The following is a 23,166-nucleotide window of genomic DNA, read 5'->3' as shown; positions in this document are numbered from 1 at the left end:
AAAGCATATTCATGTGTTAAGATGGCCCCTTCAAAGACCTAAATCCAATTGAGAATCTGTGGCAAGACTTGAAAATTGCTGTTTACAGATGCTCTCTTCTAAACTGACAGAGCTTGAGCTATTTTGTATAGAAGAATGGACAAAATATTTCACTCCCTACATGTGCAAAGCTGGTAGAGACATCCCCAAAAAGACTTACAGCTGTAATTGCAGCGAAAGGTGGTTCTACAAAGTATTGACTCAGGGTTGCTGAATACAAATGCACACCACACTTTTCAGATATTTTATTTGTAAAAAATGTTGAAAACCATTTATCATTTTCCTTCCACTTCCCAATTATGTGACACTTTGTGTTGGTCTATCAGATAGAATCCCAATAAAATACATTTACGTTTTTGGTTGTAACATGGCAAAATGTAGAATATTTCAAGGGGTATGAATACTTTTTCAAGGCACTGTATCCTACAATTCTGTCATTAACTCGGGTATGAAAATAGAAAAAGGGGGAAGAGCTAAGGGAGAAAGAGAAAAACCAAAGCAGACGTTTAAGGTACTCAAGGATCACATATTTTATTGAATATAATATCTCATTATAAAAATTACAGTTGTATGTAGAGTCTCCCTTCTCAGTATGTCCCAGTCCTACAGTATATACATCAATTGCTGGTATATACATTATTTACAGTACACTTCTATATTTTGCATTGATTTATGTATCTTTTCGATTTCTTGGACATGGGATCCTAATACCCCTATACTATTCTCCAAAATATTCCACTTCCTCAGGAGGATGGGAGGAGGCTAAATTTGAACAAGATATAAATATGGTTAACCAACTAGAGCAACTAGATCCCATTTCAACCAAGTATTTTCATGCAACCTTTGCAAGATTATTATTGGTGTTTGGGTCAAGGTGGCAGTAACAGGAAATCTCTTCACTTGAAACAGGGACAGCAACAAGTTATTATTGCTGTCTGTGTCTTCTGTTCTATTGACACACATTGTCATCATTTCTTGCTCTAGGGTCACAGGAAATCTGCCCAGTGGAACCCCAGACAGAAATACAAATTTGGCCGAAGTTATAATTGTTTGTTTGCATTGTATCCAAAACAAAAAGGGTATTTCTACCTTTGCAGGCAAATTTGAGAAACTCCCGCTATATAATTATGTGTTCCCATTCCCACCAGTCACGCAGTCTGCCTGATAATAAATGAAAAAAAAAATATTTTTTAACTTTCTTTAGAGCAAAATTCTACACATGACTCTTCTGGCATCTAAGATTGTTTGGAAAACTGACCTAAAGGGACACTTTTGGGGCAATTTCTTTAAAATGCATTAACATACAATGTACCACCCAGACCTTGATATCTTTAGATCTTTTTTAGGACAGACAATATGCATATCATATTGATTCATTAACTGATAATGAGATCTGCCAGCACAGTGAAGACAGGGTTACTTGTGGTAAACATTCCTCTCCAGGCACCTACTTAATAAAATAAAAAATGTTTTGGAGGGTGTTGGGCTATAGATTGAGCAGAAACCCAGCTTTCATAATTTCTATATACAGCAAGAATACCATAACAGTAAAAAAAAAAAATAAAACTAGTAAGCTTTCTGTTTAATAAGGCAGAGCTACAAGCAATAGCTACAGTACATGCAAAGTTCAATACGTCATTTCAACCAATCTCACATTTCAGCCCATTATTGAGCTACATTGACCTGAAATCTGATGCTGTGGTTGCTATGAGTTACTGCGTTTTTGTGTCATCATAGTTAATGCAGTTTTTACAGTTGCCAAACTGAATTGCACCCCATGTTCTTAGCCTTGGAATTATTGATATTGCTATTACCATCCATATTATCAGCAACAGCAGGCATCCTCTGAGGGTTTTCCTCCCATCATGCTAAGCATAGTGGAAAATCTGGCTGTGGCTAAAGAGAAATTTCAACGTTACTGGCTGTTAGTGACTTTAGAATAAAGAATAAAGAATAACTAATTCTAAAAAAAAATTGATATAATGCAGCTAACCAGATGTTAGATGAGGTGGCTGCATTTGTTTCCTTTTTTCGAAAGTAAAAAAAAAGAAAAAAAAACCCAATCCTATCTTTGTTCTGTAAACTGTTAGTAAGTCTCTGCTCTAATTTATCCCAAAGGTGTTCTATCGGGTTGAGGTCAGGTCTCTGTGCAGGCCAGTCAAGTTCCTCCACCCAAAACTCACTCATCCATGTATTTATGGGCCTTGCTTTGTGCACTGGTCCAAATCATTTGGTGGAGGAGGGTCTATGGCGGGGGTCTCAAACTGTCGGCCCTCTAGCTGTTGCAAAACTACAAGTCCTATGAGGCATTGCAAGACTGATAGTTACAAGCATGACTCCCACAGGCAGAGGCACGATGGGACTTGTAGTTTGCAACAGCTGGAGGGCCGCCAGTTTTAGACCCCTGGTCTATGGTGTGGGGTTGTTTTTCAAGGGTTGGGCTTGGCCCCTTAGTTCCAGTGAAGGGAATTATTAATGTGTCAGCATACAAAGACATTTTGGACAATTTCATGTGTCCAACTTTGTGGGAACAGTTTGGGGATGGCCCCTTCCTGTTACAACATGACTGTACACCAGTGCACAAAGCAAGGTCCATAAAGACATGGAAGAGCGAGTTTGGGGTGGAGGAACTTGACTGGCCTGCACAGAGTCCTGACCTCAACCCGATAGAACACCTTTGGAATGAACTGTGCCTGACCTTACAAATTCGCTTCTGGAAGAACGCTCAAACATTCCCATAGACACACTACTAAACCTTGTGGACAGCCTTCCCAGAAGATTTGAAGCTGTTATAGCTGCAACGGGTGAGCCAACTCAATACCTTGAACCCCCAGGGACTAAGACTAAGACAGACATGAGCATGTAAAGGCAGGTGTCCCAATACTTTTGGTAATATAGTGTATAGTGAATGCAGGGTCCTGGGTTTATTAACACTTTAAGTTTTAAAGATAAGCGAAGGCAAACATATTTGTAATCTGACTTGGTTGGGTAGCAACAATGGCTCCCTTCCTAGATACAGCGGAAAAATGAGTGCAGCCACACAGGGACAGGAAGTGTGTCATTCACATGATTACCAAGTGAACATAAACGAATAAAAGCTTGAATAAAAGAAGACTAATGCCGCCACAAAATTGGATTACTGGTTTATGCATTATAGTATATTTTTCTGGTTTGGGGTTCAGATGCACTTAATTCTACCAAATGGTCGCTTGGTCATTGTTGGGCAGCATAATAGTTTAGCTGTTAGCACTTTCATCTTGCAGCACTAGGGTCATCTCTTTGAATCCTGACGTAATAGTTTGCATGTTCTCCCTGAACCTGTGTGGGTTTCCTCCCACACTCCAAAGACATACCATTGGGTTAATTGGCCCAGTTTAGTGCATGCAAGATGACTATCCCACCTCCTAAGTTGTTTGAGTCCCCAGGGAGAAATGTACTATGAAAATACAAATTCAGGCATCTAAACCTACAAACAAAAATGCGACACATCTTCCTTTATTTTCACCTGGTGATCCTGCTAGCAACACACTCCCTCATTCACTGATCTGTATCTATAGAGGAGTAGCTCTCTTTATTTGTACTACAAATACCTCTCTCCTCTCCATCTTTTTATCTCCATTACATAGAAACAAATTATTTTAAAGTTCACAAATGTACTTTAGAATGAAAAAGAAAACGAATGCTGCCATCGCATCTCAGTACTTTACCAGTGTGGTAAGAAAAATGTGTTCTTGAGTTTAGATTTTTTTGTTTTTAGTGTTGTCACTTGTGTAAGATTACAACTAAAACCTTCATTTATAATCACCACAATACTTTTCCTAGAATACTATTTACTACAAAAATTACATTGAATTTTTACACATTTTCATGTTGAGACATTTATTGAAGTGGTTCCTGGAAATGCCATTTGTTTAATAAATGAGAAGAAGGTCTGGAAATGACAATTCATGGAACGAAGACAAACTGAATTTGATAATAATGGCTTGGATCCATCACTTTCCCCCTCTGTTCCATCCACATACAAGAATTACATAGTAGCTGCCATTAAGTTTATAGCAGATTCTATAAAATCCCATTGCTATTCAAGGTATGGCTCTATAATAAATCTGCCAACATACTTTATTCTTTTTGGATGATTGAGCGGACATTTGCCTCACTCACTTTAGTACTTCCATCAATTAAAGTAATATTCAATAGAACACAGGGGGTTATTTACGAAGGGCAAATCCACTTTACACTGCAAGTGCACTTGAAAGTGCAGTCTCTGTAGATCTGAGTGGAAGATCTGAAATGAGGGGAAGCTCTGATTTTATCATCCGATCGTGTACAAGCTAAAATGCTGTTCTGTATTTTCCTTGCATGTCCTCCTCGGATCTACAGCAACTGCAGTTCAAAGTGCACTTGCACTAGGGCAAAGTGGATTTGCCTCCCCCAAGGTGTTCATACAGCAAACTCTAATACCACATACACACGAGCGGACTTTACGGCAGACTTTGTCCGGCAGACTTTGTCCGGCAAACTTTTTGATGGACTTTACGACGGACTTTCTGAATGAACGGACTTGCCTACACACAATCAAAGTCCGACGGATTCGTACGTGATGACGTACGACCGGACTAAAACAAAGAAGTTCATAGCCAGTAGCCAATAGCTGCCCTAGCGTCGGTTTTTGTCCGTCGGACTAGCATACAGACGAGCAGACTTTTCGACCGGACTCGAGCCCGTCGGACAGATTTGAAACATGTTTCATTTCTAGGTCCGTCAAACTTTTGAGAAAAAAAAGTCAGCTGCAGCCCACACACGATTGAATTGTCCGACGGACTCTGGTATGCCGGACCAAGTATGCTGTAAAGTCCGGTCGTGTGTACGCGGCATTATAGATGTTTCTGTGTTAAAGATCATGATGATGTTTTTGTAGTAGTATAAATGTGTCTGTAACAGAATTTTGTTGTATTTATCTGTTGTCACCCAGTGGTGGAAACACAGAATATTAGGAACGTGAGGACATTCATGGAATGATTGGATTGCAAATTGTTTGTTCCTTTTTGAACTTTGTTTTTCAACACATCTCCTTTTATGCCCTTATTGATGAGCTTTTATGGATTGATTATATTTTTTTTTCACAAATTTGTTTGGTATCACTTTATAATTTGTTTTGTCACAAAATACGTTTTAGTGTCATAATAATAACCTATAATATTTTTGTTTTAACTAACATATTCAGAGAGGTGCACAGGTGAGGCTTTTCTGGCTGGTAAATGTTCTTGGTGTGTTCTTAGGTAGAAGTTCACATTTAAAAAGTGCAATATTTATTGCCCTCTTCCATTCAGACTCATAGTTACATAGTTAGGTTGAAAAAAGACACAAGTCCATCCAGTTCAACCTTAAAAACAATAAATAAATAAAATAAAAAATATCGTACAATCCAATATACCCAATTGTATACCCTCAGTTGATCCAGAGGAAGGCAAAAAACCCCAGCAGAGCATGCTCCAATTTGCTACAACAGGGGAAAAAATTCCTTCCTGATCCCGCAAAAGGCAATCGGATTTTCCCTGGATCAACTTTCACTGGACTTAATGTAGATGTGCTGGACTGGTATCACTTTAGAAATGTTGAGACTTTTTTTGCATTTGTAATGTATAGGGTATGTAAGGGTAAAAGAGAACATACATTTGATATCACTAATCCTTTGTAATAAATCAGCATTAGCCCAGGTTCACACTAAGCTGCGAGAATGAAGCCATGCGAGTTCAGCTGAACTTGCACGATTTCACTCCCGCATGTCAGTCGCGATTTCGGCCGCAATTTCAGAGACATCTGTGCAGATTTCTGCACAGATGTAAATCGCAGCCCCAAACCACAAAAAGTAGTACAAAAACTTCTTTTTGAAATCGGTGCGGCGCCGCAAATGCAGCGTCGCACCGATTAGGACGTGCCATTGCCGGCAATTGCCGCCTATTTGACATGCGATTTGACATGTCAAATCGTACCAATGTGAACCAGGGCTTACTTCCAGTTTAGCCTTTGGTGCACACTTTTAGAATAATTCACCAATATATGGAGATATTACTGGCCAATTATGTCTCAAAAGGTAAAAAAAAACCCTCCTGATCCCAAATATGGCAATTGCTTAGAAGGTCACACATAATAAGCTAGGAAACATATGATGTGATATATTCCAGTGTTTATATATGTGTACCACTGTAACACCTCCCCACCACCAACTCCGGGGGTCCACCAGTGTAGACTTGTGATATATACATATACACAGAGGCACAGATAAACACACATGGATTTCTTCAGAATAACAAAAGCCTTTTTTTGTTTATCCGTATGGGGGATGAGCGTTTAACGCAATACCTAGAAGACCTGTGGTGGAAAGATACAGTGGGACCCTTCCTTGCCAAGACCCGTGGCTGGGGTTGATAGCCACATGCCTGTATGATCTCTGTAACAGGAGATCAAAGGAGCTGGTAAAGGGCAGCATTTACATTGGTGGAGGAACCCTTCTGTCATCACGTTCTTCTTGGTGTTATTACTGTAGCACTCACACCACATGGATTCTTTTCTCACCCACTTTTGAGGAAACATTCTGCCAGTGAACTTTCTCCCTTCCCCGTCATTTATTGGAATGGACTGAATGTACCCATCATTTTACATTTATTGTCGCTGGATAGGGTATCAATAAGTTTTTCTTAATAGCACATATTGTCACCGCATCACGGGTGCATCACCTCCACACTGAGAGGTATATATACTGTTTCAGTATATGTTAAGTATAATTTTTTTTAGCGCAGCTACTTTTTAAACTATATATACATATACACTGAGCAAAATTATAAACGCAACACTTTTGTGTTTGCCCCTATTTATCATGAGCTGAACTTAAATATCTATGACTTTTTCTATGTACACAAAAGGCCTATTTCTCTCAAATATTGTTCACAAATCTGTCTAAATCTGTGTTAGTGAACACTACTCATTTGCCGAGATAATCCATCCACCTCACATGTGTGGCATATCCAGATGTTGATTGGACAGCATGATTATTGCACAGGTGTGCCTTAGGCTGGCCACAATAAAAGGCCACTCTAAAATGTGCAGTTTTACTGTATTGGGGGGCCGAAAAACCAGTCAGTATCTGGTGTGGCAACCATTTGCCTCATGTAGTGCAGCACATCTCCTTCACATAGAGTTGATCAGATTGTTGATTTGTGGACTGTGGAATGTTGGTCCATTCCTCTTCAATGGCTGTGCTGGACATTGGCAGGAACTGGAACATGTTGTGGTATACGCCAATCCAGAGCATCCCAAACATGGGTGACGTGTCCGGTGAGTATGCTGGCCATGCAAGAACTGGGATGTTTTCAGCTTCCAGGAATTGTGTACAGATCCTTGCAACATGGGGGTGTGCATTATCATGCTGCAACATGAGGTGATGGTCGTGGATGAATGGGCCTCAGGATCTTGTCACGGTATCTCTGTGCATTGAAAATGCCATCAATAAAATGCACCTGTGTTCATTGTCCATAGCATACACCTGCCCATACCATAACCCCACTGCCACCTTGGGCCAGTCAATCCACAACATTGACATCAGCAAACCGCTCACCCACATGACGCCATACATGCTGTCCTCCATCTGCCCTATACAGTGAAAACCGGGATTCACCTGTGAAGAGAACACCTCTTCAAAATGCCAGACGCCATCAAATGTGAGCATTTGCACAGTCAAGTTGGTTACGACAACGAACTGCAGTCAGGTTGAAACCCCAATGAGGACAACGAGCATGCAGATGAGCTTCCCTGAGATGGCTTCTGACAGGTTGTGCAGAAATTCCGATTGTTGCAGCAGCTGTCCGGGTGGCTGGTCTCAGACGATCTTGGAGGTGAAGATGCTGGATGTGGAGGTCCTGGGCTAGTGTGGTCTGCAGTTGTGAGGCCGGATGGATGTACTGCCAAATTCTCTGAAATGCCTTTGGAGACGGCTTATGGTAGAGAAATGAATATTCAATTCAAGGGCAAAAGCTCTGGTGGATATTCCTGCAGTCAGCATGCCAATTGCACGCTCCCTCAAAACTTGCAACATCTGTGGCATTGTGTGATAAAACTGCACATTTTAGAGTGGCCTTTTATTGTGGCCAGCCTAAGGCACATCTGTGAAATAATCATGCGATCTAATATGTATCTTGATCTGCTACACCTGTGAGGTGGATGGATTATCTCGGCAAAGGAGAAGTGCTCACTAACACAGATTTAGACAGATTTGTGAACAATATTTGAGAGAAATAGGGCTTTTGTGTACATAGAAAAAGTTATAGATCTTTAAGCTCAGCTCATGTTAAATAGGGGCAAACACAAAAGTGTTGCATTTATAATTTTGCTCAGTATATATCAGTATGTGTGTGTGTGTGTGTGTGTGTGTGTATGTATGTATGTATATGTATATATATATATATATATATATATATATATATTAGTTGCAGAAGTTTGAATAGTGTAATAGTGGTCAGTGTTACCTCTGTGAATGGAGAACTGTGTTGTATAGATAAATGAATGTGGACACATTTTTAGTAGATTTAACACATTTCATCCTGTAAACTGTTAATGTATTATTTTACTATTGCTTAGCACTGTGTTTCTTGTTTTATGCAGAATTCTTGGTATGATCATAAATGTAATAAAGGTAAACTCATGAGATGCTGATTCAGATTTTTTAAATGGCACAGTATGAAGGTTGAGCATGTGCAATAACCTATAGCAATGAATCAGAGAGCAGGCTTCATTAGTTGGACTGCACTTTACTGCTGAAAGTTGATAACTTATTGGAAAAGTTGGAACCTGATTGGCTGGCCATTTGTACAATAAATTTGAATCCTAGCGTATGATTTATGTACTTGATGTGGTTTCTAAATAACAATATACAGTGTTTTACAAATAGTACAGACTTGTGAGGCCTGGTTTGACTTATTCTTGATGACCAAATTCACATACTGTATAGGCATGCTTAGTCATGCATATTGTACAAAATAATTCTATTGTTTTATTAATAAAATATTAATAACAATATTATTGTTTTTTTTTTTTTATAGCAACAAGCAGAACCGGTAGGCCCCTCAGTGTTTCCCCCATCAGCACTGCCACTAGATGTTCTTAGTGCAACAGTTTCCCGTTTTGGAACTGTAGAAGAAGTAATCAGATTCCTTGAACCAGACCGATGGCAGTTGGACATTGAGGAATTGTACAGACCAACATGGCAATTACTTGGGAAATCCTATATCCATGGCAGAAAATCCAGAGGTATGTGTAGTATGTTGTATAGCATGTCAAATTGCAGCATGCTATTAAAATACATTTCATCATTAGTGCCCATGTCAATTTGTAAAGATGCTATTTATGTCTGATATCTTTCACATAGGATACACTGTGTCTAAATCTGGATATTTAATGACTGGCAAGAGGTGATAACTATGTAACATTATTCATTTGATGCATTGTTTATATCCATAGAGAAAGGCATATGGTAGTCATCTGAGCTCTGAGAATGATGGACTATACATTAATGTATTACTACTATGCATATATATTGCTATGATGTGGAAAAACCCACAGAACAGAGACAGACAGAATGTTTATTAACCTTTTTATAGTTTTTAAAGTGCCTTGAAAAAGTATTCATACCCCTTAAAATTTTCCACATTTTGTCATGTTACAACCAAAAACGTAAATGTATTTTATTGGGATTTTATGTGATAGATCAACACAAAGTGGCACATAATTGTGAAGTGGAAGGAAAATGATAAATGGTTTTTACCATTTTTTTTCAAAATAAATATGTAAAAAGTGTGGTGTGCATTTGTATTCAGCCCCCTTTATTCTGATACCCCCAACTAAAATCTAGTATAACTAATTGCCTTCCGAAGTCACCTAATTAGTAAATAGAGACCACCTGTGTGTAATTTAATCTCAGTATAAATACAGCTGTTCTGTGAAGCCCTCAGAGGTTTGTTAGAGAACCTTTGTGAAGAAACAGCATCAGTAAGACCAAGGAACACACCAGACAGGTCAGGGATAAAGTTGTGGAGATGTTTAAAGCAGGGTTAGGTTATAAAAAAAATATTCCAAGCTTCAAACATCTCACGGTGCACTGTTCAATCCATCATCCAAAAATGGAAATAGTATGGCACAACTGCAAACCTACCAAGACATGGCTGTCCACCTAATCTAACAGGCCGGGCAAAGAGAGCAATAATTAGAGAAGTAACCAGAAAGCCAATGGTAACTCTAGAGGAGCTGCAGAGATCCACAGATCAGCTGGGAGAATCTGTCCACAGGACAACTATTAGTAGTGCAGTCCACAAATCTGGCCTTTATGGAAGAGTGGCAGGAAGAAATCCATTTTTGAAAGAAAGCCATTAGCAGTCCCATTTGCTGTTTACGACAAGCCATGTGGAGGACAGAGCAAACATGTGGAAGAAGGTGCTCTGGTCAGATGAGACCAAAATTGAACTTTTTGGCCTAAAAGCAAACCTCTATGTGTGGCGGAAAACTAACACAGCACATCACCCTGAACGCAGCATCCCCCCTGTAAAACATCTTGTTGGCAGCATCATGTTGTGGGGATGCTTGTCTTCAAAAGGGACAGGGAAGCTGGTCAGAGTTGATGGGAAGATGGATGGAGCCAAATACAGGGCAGTCTTATGCCCCGTACATACGATCAGATTTTCCGACAACAAATGTTGGATGTGAGCTTGTTGGCTGAAAGTCCGACTGTGTGTATGCTCCATCGAACATTTGTTGTCGGACTTTCCACCAACAAATGTTGGTTCACGGGCTTTCCGACCGTGTGTACACAAGTCGGTTGGACAAAAGTCCACGCATACTCGGAATCAAGTACGAGCCGGAGATATAACTAGCGTTCGTAATGGAGATATCAGGTACGTTTTGTACGTCACTACGTTCGTAATTGTTGGCCAACATTTGTGTGACCGTGTGTATGCAAGACAAGTAGGAGCCAACATCCTTCAAACAAAAATGAACGTTTTTTTTTGTTGGAAAGTCGGATCGTGTGTACGGGGCATAAAAAGAAAACCTGTTAGAGTGTGTGAAAGACTTGAGACTGGGGTGGAGATTTACCTTGAAGCAGGACAACGACCCTAAACATACAGATAGAGCTACAATGGAATGATATCGATCAAAGCATATTTATGTGTTGAAATGGCCCAGTCAAAGTTCAGACCTAAATCCATTTGAGAATATGTGGCAAGACTTGAAAATTGCTGTTCACAGATGCTCTTCATGGTAGATCATACATGACAAAGAAATATCAAAAATTTGTTTGTACAGTTTTAAAGATAATGTACCACCCAAATATTTAAAGGTAGACATAAGCAATGAACTTACTTCCTAACTATTTATCTAATATATACAATGATAAGAGATATATATGAAAAAAAAAATGTTTTGTCAGGTTAGACCCCTGTCTCTCCTTGTTCAAGGAAGACGTACCGAAGCAGCAACACTTGAAAGAGAAATAACAGCAATGCAAATGCGTCCTATCCTGTAGTAACATGGTGCAGTATATACATACGTGATTAAATGTTTTTCAATTGTCCTCAGCCGAAGACAACATGGCAGAGTAAATACACCCTATAAAATGTCTGCATTATATACACAATTAAAGAAGGCCCCATTCTCAGCTGAGAATGCCACCCCCTTTCCTAATCAAATATAAACTTTGTTAGGGTTTCAAATAAACAATCCTGGTGCATTGATGAGTCCATCATTCAAAGAAAAGTAGGAATTATCCCCTTTGCCACAGCTTATTCTACCTAACTAACTACACACCCAGTGTCCATGACATGTCACAGTCCATCAATTTCACTCGGGGTGGACAACACTTCCCAGCAGTTTCCCTTGTTCTTTAGGGACAACTCCTGGGACAAGAGGCACAGCTGCATTCAGACAACAAGCAGCCAGACCATGGTGCAAGGGACCGCACTTTGGGACATGGGTCCCCTTGCAAAGATGTCCTCATTCTGTCCATATGACAGCCGAGACTAAGAAGGTTTTCTTTATCATTTGTGGAACAACAACCTGCAGAAGATCACAGGTCACTTTTCAGGGTGAAACAGCCCAACTTCCGTAACTAGCCAACGTGGCTCAGGTGGGCACGCCCTGTATCTGCCGGCAGCATTCAGTCCAGCACAATCCTAGCAGTATCGCCTTCTGGAATGTTCTCCACTAGCAACAACTTGAATGTAAGTGTGAAGTGGCTCTTAGCATAACGTCCTTGACATCACACAACACACATTTCTAATCCACAAGGTAAAGGATATAAATTCAACAGTAGTACCTGGCATCTGGCAGCATTACATCTTCTCCTTTTGGCATTTACAGTGACAACATAGTGTTTAGCATCCTTCTTGTCTGGCCTATGGAGGATTACGCTGTTCAGATTAATCTTATGGCCGTAGCCCCAGGTGTGTAGCACAGAAGTATATCTTTTGGCCACCTTGGGTGACAGTTTCAGAAAGTCTGTCTGGAGAGGGATCTGGAAGAAACTGATCACAGCTTCATCCACCCATTGAGTTTCTGTCTCCAAGATTTCTTCTTCTAGGTAAGCGGGTATGTAGGGGTATTTGTACCCGTATTCCTCTGCCACCTTCTTTATTATGATCTGCTGTACCTTGGACAGCCAAGGCAGGGTCTTAGGGTCTCCATATCCGGGTAGGAGCACGCTGAACCGAGCACCCAGCAACCACATCCGGCTTATGATCTGGTTGACTACAGGCATTGCCATAATAGGGTGAACTTTGGAGACCCATTGAGCCCAACGATCCTCCTCAAAGGATCTAGTGATACTTATCAGCTGAGCTGCATTGGCAGACAGCTTAATTTTCACAATGGCCGTAGCAACAGAGGGAACTTCACCTTCCTGCACATCACTCATTTGCTCCTCCTCACTGTCACTACACTTCCCTGCACACTACAAGGTATCCGAAAATAGTTCAGATAGACCGTCAGACAGAATGTCTGAATCTGTAATGGTAGAACACTCTTCGGCTGGGATATAGTTATGCATGGCGCTTGCTTTAACTGGCACAATTGTGTTATCCCCCTGTTACGGCCACAGGCATCACTTCCCCTACAGGCACACTGCTTTCACTCCTCGCTGGCTTACCCAGCTCTGGTACTCTCTTCCCTGGTGGCTTAGACATTAGGGCGAAAAGTTGGGCCCGACCGCAGCCTCGAGGGGGCGACCGATACGCTGAATCCTGAGGTAGTCGTTGAGGCAGGGGTAGCAGCTTCCTGCACGACTTGTTTGATGGCAGGTGGGCTCTTGATATCACTCCCAGCCGGGATAGCGACATTCTTGTCTCAATCGACCTGTAGGATCCGCGGAGTTGGGGAGACGACTTCAAACAGGTGCTCTCCGCAACGTCCACAGACGAAGCAAGGCCTCAACTGCATCCCTTGAGCTCCTCCAATCTTCACTGTAGTATCTTCCTCAAGCATCACCCCCACTTCTCTGCTGGGTCCCTAGCTTGGCACTCCAGATACTTCTCAAGCTTCACCCCACTGGCCTACTTGGTCCCTGGCTTGACATACAAGGCTGCTCTGCAAGCATCGCCTCCGCTGTCTGGGTCCCTGGCTTGATACCCACTGAAGTTTCCCAATTCTTCACCGTCCCCGCTTGGTGAGAATTCTGCTCCGGTACTTACTTCAGCTACTCATTGTGGTCCCTGGTAATAAGGTGATTGGTCCCTTAGTGGCACAGAACACTGATCACCTAAATGCACCCAAATATATAGGTTCTCCCAGCAGGCCAAGGGATTTAAGAAAAGCTGAGTCCATTGGCTGAGATACCCCATATACTCATAATCTGATCTTGAATTGCCCTTGTCTTATCTAAAACCACCAAGTGCCCAGCCACCTAGTGGCAAAAGAGAGAAGTGCAGCAATTACAGACTTAGAATGAAATCAATTGATCCCTAACAATGGACCAAGGTAACTACACCTGGTGGGTAAGTTTAGGAAGCAACTCTGCTTAAACACCAGGGTGCTATGTCAAGAAAAAATAATATAGCACATATAATTGCGACACTAATCATATTGTAATTGAATGTTATTAAAAATTACCTTTCATTTTCAATCTGCAGCTCTGTAATTTTCTGAGAATGCATTGCAATATGGCTACCTGGGGTTGTTCTGTACACAGAGTGTGTACTGACCACTCTCCAAAAGCATAATTTCCTGCTTGTGTATTTGGCTCACCAATTTTCCCAGAAATCTGCACTAAGAAACAAGTCAGATTTCAGCATCACCTGCAACAAAAATTGCATTTTTGTAGAGATACTTTCAATAGGAACATGTCTAAAGGGATGCAGGCCCAGCAGATTTCCTCATTAGTGTCCTGCAGCTGCACACCTGACAGGTAATTATGAAACCACTCCCATTAGACTCACTCAGAACAGAGGCAGAGACAAAGACAAACACACTTGGATTTCTTCAGAATAACAAAATGTAGTAATCTGCAACAAAGTTTGTTGTACTCCTTGCAATGTACATAGATCACCCAGCGGGGAATGTTTTTTTTCTCAACAAAAATGGAGTTACACTTTAAACATATGCTGATATGGGAGTTTCCCATAATCTTAGTCCTATTGCTAACATTTGCTAAATTATATTTGTAGGCACTCTTTGTCTACACAGGACGAAGTGACAAGTTCTCGTATTAGAAAAAATACCCACTAATGCTCATTTTCCTTATGCTCAGCTGCTGCTCCATCTCCTAACCCTGTATAAGCACTATCGGATGGTGTTGAGACTTACACAGGGTTAACTTCTTCCTCCTCCTTGTCAGGTCACAGTGTTTGAACCTGGCGATTTGCCAGTCATGCCAGAGCACTACATCCTGGGAGGAGGTCAGATACTGTGTCATACCCTAAATCACTGGATATTGCTGAATGTTCTGATGGCTCAACAAAGTATTGTGGGAGTATGGAGAAGGCTAGTTTCAGCAAGTGTATATACAAAATATGCCGCATTAAATACAAATAAATTGATCCTATCAAGTGTAACAAATCACATGCTCTATACCCATACACCTGCTATATATTATCAATTGCAACAATACAGTGAGAGAAAAAAGTATTTGATCCCCTGCTGATTTTGTAAATTTGCCCACTGACAAAGAAATGATCAGTCTATAATTTTAATGGTAGGTTTAATTTAACAGTGAGAGACATAATAATAACTAAAAATCCAGAAAAATGCATTTAAAAAAAAATTTTTAATTGATTTGCATTTTAATGAGTGAAATGAATATTTGACCCCTTCACAAAAGATGACTTAGTACTTGGTGGCAAAACCCTTGTTGGCAATCACAGAGGTCAGACATTTCTTGTAGTTGGCCACCAGGTTGGCCCACATTTCAGGAGGGATTTTGTCCCACTCCTCTTGCAGATCCTTTCCAAGTCACTGAGGTTTCGAGGCTGACATTTGGTAACTTGAAACTTCAGCACCCTCCACATATTTTCTATGGGATTAAGGTCTGGAGACTGGCTAGGCCACTCCAGGACCTTAATGTGCTTCTTCTTGAGCCACTCCTTGTGGGAATACCCATCCACGACCCATTTTCAATGCCCTAGCTGAGGAAAGGAGGGTCTCACTCAAGATTTGACGGTACATGGCCTCGTTCATCGTCCCTTTGATGCAGTGAAGTTGTCCTGTCCCCAGAAAAACACCTCCAAAGCATAATGTTTCCACCTCCATGTTTGATGGCGGGGATGGTTTTCTGGGGTCATAGGCAGCATTCCTCCTCCTCCAAACACGACAAGTTGATGCCAAAGAGCTTGATTTTGGTCTTATCTGACCACAACACTTTCACCCACTTTCTCCTCTGAATCATTCAGATGTCCATTAGCATACTTCAGACAGGCCTGTACAAGTGCTTTCTTGAGCAGGGGGACCTTGCGGGCGCTGCAGGATTCCAATCCTTCACGGTGTAGTGTGTTACCATTTGTTTTCCTGGTGACTATGGTCCCAGCTGCCTTGAAATCATTGACAAGATTCTCCCATGTAGTTCTGGGTTGATTCCTCACCGTTCCCATAATCATTGAAACTCCATGAGGTGAGATCTTGCATGGAGCCCCTGACCGAGGGAGATTGGCAGTTATTTTGTGTTTCTTCCATTTGCGAATAATCGCACCAACTGTTGTCACCCTCTCACCAAACTGCTTGGCAAAGGTCTTGTAGCCCATTCCAGCCTTGTGTAAGTCTACAATCTTGTCCCTGACATCCTTGGACAGCTCTTTGGTTTTGGCCATGGTGAAGAGATTGGAATCTGATTGATTGCTTCTGTGGACAGGTGTCTTTTATAAAGGTAACAAGCTGAGATTAGGAGCACTACCTTTAAGAGAGTGCGCTTCATCTCAGCTCATTACCTGTATAGAAGACACCTGGGAACTAGAAATCTTGCTGATTGATAGGGGATCAAATACCTATTTCACTCATTAAAATGCAAATCAATTTATAACTATTTTGAAATGTGTTTTTCTGGATATTTTTGTTGTTATTCTGTCTCTCACTGTTAAAATAAACCTACCATTAAAATTATAGACTGGCCATTTCTTTGTAAGTGGGCAAATGTACAAAATCAGCTGGGGATTAAATACTTGTTTACCTCACTGTACATAATGATATGTACCATGTAAGTAAAATAAATCAACAAATTGTGTTTACATTAATATAAAAAGAACACAATAACAAATCTCCAAGTGTGAATATAAAGAGTTTTAGCACGTGAAGTATTTTGTCTTACAAAAGAGCCCATCACTTTGCATTAATTAGGCAAACTGAAAGATTATTTTTTAATAACCCCAAATCACCACCATAGACTTTACATTGTCTCTGAAATATTGTTGCATGGTTAAGCTACTTCAGCGTCCAAGAAAATGATGCTGGCATGTTTGTTATTTGAATTTGACACTTTCAATGGTAGCACACTTTTCCCAACTATGAAAGTTAGAATTATATTAAAGTTAGTGTGAAAGCACAAAGCTCAGTACTTCATGATCTATGATCTCAGTACTCCATGATCTATGTGAAATGAATGAATTAACTCCTTACAGATTAGATCTTGTCCCACCATAATGTGGTTTCCAGCAGCCTCTCAACTTAATTCCTGTGCCCTGAATACCTGCTGCAAAAACACTTGCTGTAAACATTATGCTAACATCGGATTGTGTCTTATTTGTAGATTTAGGCTAGGTTCACACTATTGTGATGAGGGAACCAGCGCGATTCCAGTGCGGGTTCCCGCATCGCATGTCTCTGGCAGGCAGTTCACACTGCCCTATGCGAACCACTGCGGGTGTCAATACAAAGTTACACCCCCAGATCGTTTCACAGATCGCAGTGCAAACTGTCAAATGGTGCAGGAATCGGATCGCATGGGTGTGAACACCCATGCGATCAGATTCCACTGCGGATCAAAAAAAAGAGTCCTACACCATTTTTGTCTGAATGTGATTTGAATTCAGCCATACAATCTGTATGGCTGAATTTGCATTGCACAGACATCGCATGTGATCTGCACAGCAATGCGTTGCGAATCACATATCTGACATCGCTATAGTGTGAACCCAGCCTTACTGTATATTAGTATATTATGTAGCATCTTAGTTGACAATGGTTGTGATTTCTGGTGTATGCCCACTTTCTAGTGCACATTATTTAAAAAAAATAAATGAATACTGTACACTGTTCAGTCTGTGACAGATTGTGTGGCCATATAGGAAAGCATTGGGTAATGACTGATTTCAAATGTTGTGCTTCATTTCCCAGGAGGTGACCTGAGTATTATGAGAGATGAGGTACGTCTGTACAGTTGCACACCACGTAACTTTTCAGTATCTCTGCGGGAAGAACTGAAACGGACGGATGCCATATTTTGGCCAAGTTGTCTGCTGGTTAAGCGATGTGGTGGCAATTGTGCTTGCTGCAATTACAGCTGCAATGAATGCCAATGTACACCAACTAAAGTCACAAAGAAGTACCATGAGGTATGTCAAATGGGTTGTCTCAAAGTAAATTGCTCTCTTCATATAACAGGAGCACAGTGTGCGCCCCCTTCCTATTTACTGTATTTATTGGCGTATAACACTCACTTTTTCACCATGAAAATCGGGTGCAAATAGCATGTGCATGTTATACGCCAATACTTCAATTTTAGCTGCCTCAGAGGGGACAGGGAGGGTGGCGGGACGAGTACCTTAAGATTACATACAGTGAGAATCTCCTGTTTACTTGGCGGCCTCTATAATAGGAAGTCCCGTCTCCTGGGCCACCATTGGATCACTATTCTGTCTATAAAAGGAGATTCTCACTGTATGTAATCTGTTGGCGCTTGTCCCACCCCCCTCACTGTCCCCTCTAGGCTGCAGATGGGCATCAATCAGACTGCACTGATGGCAATGGTGAGGCTGCTGCATTGAAGGCAGTGGTGAGGCTGCTGCATTGATGGCAATAGTGAGGCTGCTACATTGATGGCAATGGTGAGGCTGCATTGATGGCACTTGTGAGGCTGCAGATGGCCATTGATGAGGCTGCATTGATGGCAATGATGAGGCTGCAGATGGGCACTGACCCTTATTTTGCTTCCAAGTTTTTTTCCTGAAACTTCCCTCTTAAAATGAATGTGCGTGTTATACGCCTGTGCGTGTTATACGCCGATAAATGCTGTAATTGTTTATGTCCACATCCCTGTCTACTTGTGTAGTCTTCTCCAAGTAGAGACAGTATTCAGAATGTCAGTGAAAAGTTAATTGCATCCACGCATAAGCAAAATATGAGTTTTTGTTGAAATTGACTTGTTGGGTCTTGACCCCTTCAGTACCAGCCTGTATTACTCAAGGATTACCAGGCCCTTTTTCGGTTTCAAGTGTCTGTGATACCTTGACTCTTTCACTTACTTTCTGTTACACAAGGACGTTATGAAACCCCCCAAAATAAGCCATTATGAAATGTAGACACCCTAAGGTGATCTAATGTTATGAGGTTGTTTCCAACTGCTGATAATTAGGATAACCTTGATTTGAGGCCAGTTCAGTGAACATTGCTAAAGTTCAGATGCCGAATCCAACCACCATTATAATCAAAGGGAGCTGACTGTTAAAACACAGTAATAACAGGTAAAGGATTGTCAAACAAATAACATTGGGACTAGGCACTGTCCTGGGTGACATGTATCAAAGAAAAAAATCCATTTGGTGGGGAGCAGCTATTTCTTTCAAACAATGTGCCTGGGGGGGCACCCTGAAACGTCCTGTGTAGTGGCACATCTGTGTGGTGTAAACAGTGTAGGTGCAATTTTTTAAAACGCCTTTATGTGTTTTTGTCGCGTTTTCAATGCATTTCAATGGGGAGGTGTATTTAACCTGCACCATAAGTGCAGCAAGCAGGATTTTAAAAAGAGCCCCGGACTGGCAACATATCAGTGTGAAGAGTTCCATAGGAATACGCGGTCACACATTTTTCTTCGGCTTTTTTTAATGCAAAAGCGGAAGAAAAATGGAACAGTGTGAAAGCAGCCTTAGCCAGCTCATTATTGACTGAAATGTGTTTTAGTTATGTGCAGTATTTATGCATTTATTTATTTGTGTTATTTATACAATTTTGGGAAAGTGTTCTGTGTGATTCCATTTGTTCATTTTTTTGGGATATACAGTATCTCACAAAATATGTAAATATTTTATTATATCTTTTCATGTGACAACACTGAAGAAATGACACTTTGCTACAATGTAAAGTAATGAGTGTACAGCTTGTATAACAGTGTAAATTTGCTGTCCCCTCAAAATAACTCACTTTTGTTGCCAGCGGTTTAGACATTAATGGCTATGTGTTGAATTCTTTTGAAGGGACAGCAAATTTACACTGTTATGCAAGCTGTACACTCAATACTTTACATTGTAGCAAAGTGCCATCTCTTCAGTGTTGTCACATGAAGAGATATAATTAGATATTTACAAAAATGTGTGGGGTGTACTCACTTTTGTGAGATACTGTAAATGTTGGGAAAAAAAAACAAATAAACATTGAAAAAAAACCTTCATTTTGTTTGCTACAAAAAGGAACAATCACAGAATAAATCACAGAATAAAATATTTACTTTAAATCTACTGTATAGTAGCAAAAATATTTTTTAAAGAATATCACTACTTTAACTGGGGGAAAAATATCATAGTTTGCTATATTTAACTTATTTTTGCCTTCAAATTATAAAAAAAAAAAAAAAAAAAATTGGAAGATATTGTAACCATATTTTTAAACTGGCTATCAGTAAAAAAAAAAAAAAATCTACGCATGTTCTATGTTCTGTCTGGGGCCATTTGTTTGAATAGGCTGGTACAACCCCTTAGTGCATGAAAAAATTTACCTGCACCATTTTTTTCAAAGCAGCACAGCACAATGCTCAGATGGTTCACATTAATGTATTGTGTAGGTGCTGTGGATTGCACCACACCAAGTGTTAACATGTATTACCGTAAAATGCTTGATTTAAAATGCCTTACCACAAATTCATGTGCGAATGGGCCTTTAAGAATATAGTCATCTTTTATACATTTCATCAAGTATGTAAGTTTAACTATCTGAATAGTTTCATGTTTTTATTTGTATCTGTAGGTTCTACAGCTCAGGCAAAGGACTGGTTCAAAATCCCTTCAGAAATCTCTCACAGATGTGGCCTTGGAGCACCATGAAGAGTGTGCTTGTCTGTGCAAAGGAAACACAGAAGGATAATCAGATGGATAAATGAATCAATATTTAAAGCACATACAATTTATTGCTGTTTCCCCATGGGGATAGCTTACTTTAACTCTGTAAACATGGTAGTGCATTTACGGCTGCCTGTATTGCAGATGTACAGCAATTTGACATGATGATGAAAGGAGACACGGAAAAAAAAAAAAAACCCTTGCCTTGCCTTAATGTTTGGTTGGTGTTAAGCCCAGACACCACATCATTGAGAGGGTATTAGTCAGTACGTTCTTGCTGCCCTTAAATGTTACTGTACACAGATGAACCTCTGCATTAGGAAAGGAAAGTCATCATCAGAGATGTCTACGGGACAGACTGAATGGAGATCTGCTATGGGCCTGACCACAGTACTGAATAACATCATTTTGGAGCTATATTCAGCTTTGAAAGCCCAAAGAAAACGGTTTGCATGATATAAGCATCTTTGTATGCTTCTGCGGTAGGAACAGTTCCACCCAGATTTTGTAAGCATAACTAAGAAAGAAAGAAAGGATTTCCATTTCAAGCCTTGTGCAATCAATTGACCTATCATTTGTTTCTACAATATGCTCGGACCAATATCTTCATTAATCATAACTGATGTAGACAGTTGCCATAATCCAACAAGAGGCTTTTTTTTTTCGTTGTATTTTATTTTTCATTGAGTTACTTTTGTACATTTTATATTCTTTTGACATTATATCAATTTGCTTTTTTTTTTTTTTTTTTCCATTCGTGTTAATTATCTCTTTTTACATAGGGTATTTAAAATACTGTCTTTTTAAAGCTTAGATGAATTTGTTGTGTAATTCTTTCTCATGTATTGCATTCTTGTTTTGTAAAATCCAGTTGAATTTTGGTTGAGCTGCAGAAGCTGGTTATTTGTATATGGTGCTAAACAGTGAAGTACATAAATCTGGGGTGTTAAATTTGAAGAATAAATTACAGATTGGAAGAATACGTGGTACAGTGCTGCTACTCAACAGTCCTCTTAATTTAATATAGTTTGTGTTTAAAAAAATGCAACTGAATGCTCAAATGTGTATCAGATTTGGTTTGTAATAACTCTCGTTTATTTCTTAACATCTGATAACACACTTTATATTTACCAAAATGTGCAGTTGTCACTGTTCAGTTATCGACAAGGCAAATATTTAATGATTTCTATGAAACATGCTCATCAATAAACATACAGTGGAAAATGGCCTCATAGTTCCTCAAGTTTTCCTCTTATACATAAGTTCAACTTTTCACAACAGGGTTAAATCGTATATAAACCTAAAATGAAAATCCTCTATTGTATTTCTTTGGCGGCGCCCGTGTGCCCCTAATGGACGGGTTGCCACTGCTGACCACGCTGTGTTCTCCTGGTTAGTGTGATCAGTTTATATTAGAAAAACAGAGGGGCTGGTAGGAACACCAGGAATTTCACACAAAGGGAACAATGCAAAGAGAACAGTAGACTTTTACATACAAGTACATGGTACAGCAGGCACATATCAGGAATATGAAATGCTGGGGTAACAAACTCTTTAACCATGGCTGAACAGCTGTGGTAAAGTTGTCTTATTACCTGCTTCCATCTCTAATGTGAAATTTAAGATCCCTGCAAAGAAAGTAAATAATGTTTACCTGCCCCACTGATTGTGCCGCCGAACTGAGCAGCATTGAAGATCTAAGTTTGCTAAAAGATCTTAAAGAGTTTGTTACCCCAACATTTCATATTCCTGATATGTGCCTGCTGTCCCATGTACTTGTATGAGGAAGTATCCTGTCCTCTTTGTATTTCTTCCTTTGGGTGAAATCCCTGGTGTTCCTGCCAGTCCCTCTGCTTTCCTAATAAAAACTGACCACACAAAGCAGGAGAGCACAGTGTGGCCAGTTCTGTAGCTATGCTGGGAACTCAGCCTGCTCTCCTCCAATGATCTGACTTGTCCTGATACGCCCCCTTTGCACAGCCATTCACTGGGGAGCTCAGTATAGTGTTGCTCCCCCCCCCCCCCCCAGCTCTTATGTAGCTGAGAACAGAGAGAATGTGATCACTTATAAAAAAGGGAAAAGGGTATTTAAAATGTTTTTTTTTTTTTATATCTATACAACAATGGTTTGCCTTTCATTTCTATTTTAAACTGAATGGGTTGTTTTACAAGGTGAGGGTTTATATACACTTTAAGCATTTGGCACTCTTCCAGGTGAGTAAGATGGCCTGGCCCTCTACTGTGCTCTGTGATTCCATCCACCTTCTTAACCGCTTCAGCCCCGGAAGATTTTACCTCCTTCCTGACCAGAGCACTTTTTGCGATTCGGCACTGCGTCGAT

At 40.3% G+C, this 23,166-nt stretch overlaps 1 protein-coding gene across 1 annotated transcript in view; it reads left to right on the top strand.

Annotated features, from left to right (window-relative positions):
• PDGFC (platelet derived growth factor C) overlaps nucleotides 1-22,052 on the top strand; it is a 350,192-nt gene extending 328,140 nt beyond the window's left edge. The window contains exons 4-6 of the mRNA XM_073605674.1: nucleotides 9,135-9,342; nucleotides 17,893-18,110; nucleotides 20,734-22,052. Of these exons, the coding sequence (XP_073461775.1) occupies nucleotides 9,135-9,342; nucleotides 17,893-18,110; nucleotides 20,734-20,850 (543 nt within the window). The 3' untranslated portion in view covers nucleotides 20,851-22,052. The remainder of the gene's footprint in view (nucleotides 1-9,134; nucleotides 9,343-17,892; nucleotides 18,111-20,733) is intronic.
• Nucleotides 22,053-23,166: the final 1,114 nt, after the last annotated feature.

Source organism: Aquarana catesbeiana, linkage group LG01 (genome assembly GCF_042186555.1).
Source record: "Aquarana catesbeiana isolate 2022-GZ linkage group LG01, ASM4218655v1, whole genome shotgun sequence".
Lineage (NCBI taxonomy): Eukaryota > Metazoa > Chordata > Amphibia > Anura > Ranidae > Aquarana > Aquarana catesbeiana.
This window is presented reverse-complemented; position numbering and strand designations above follow the sequence as displayed.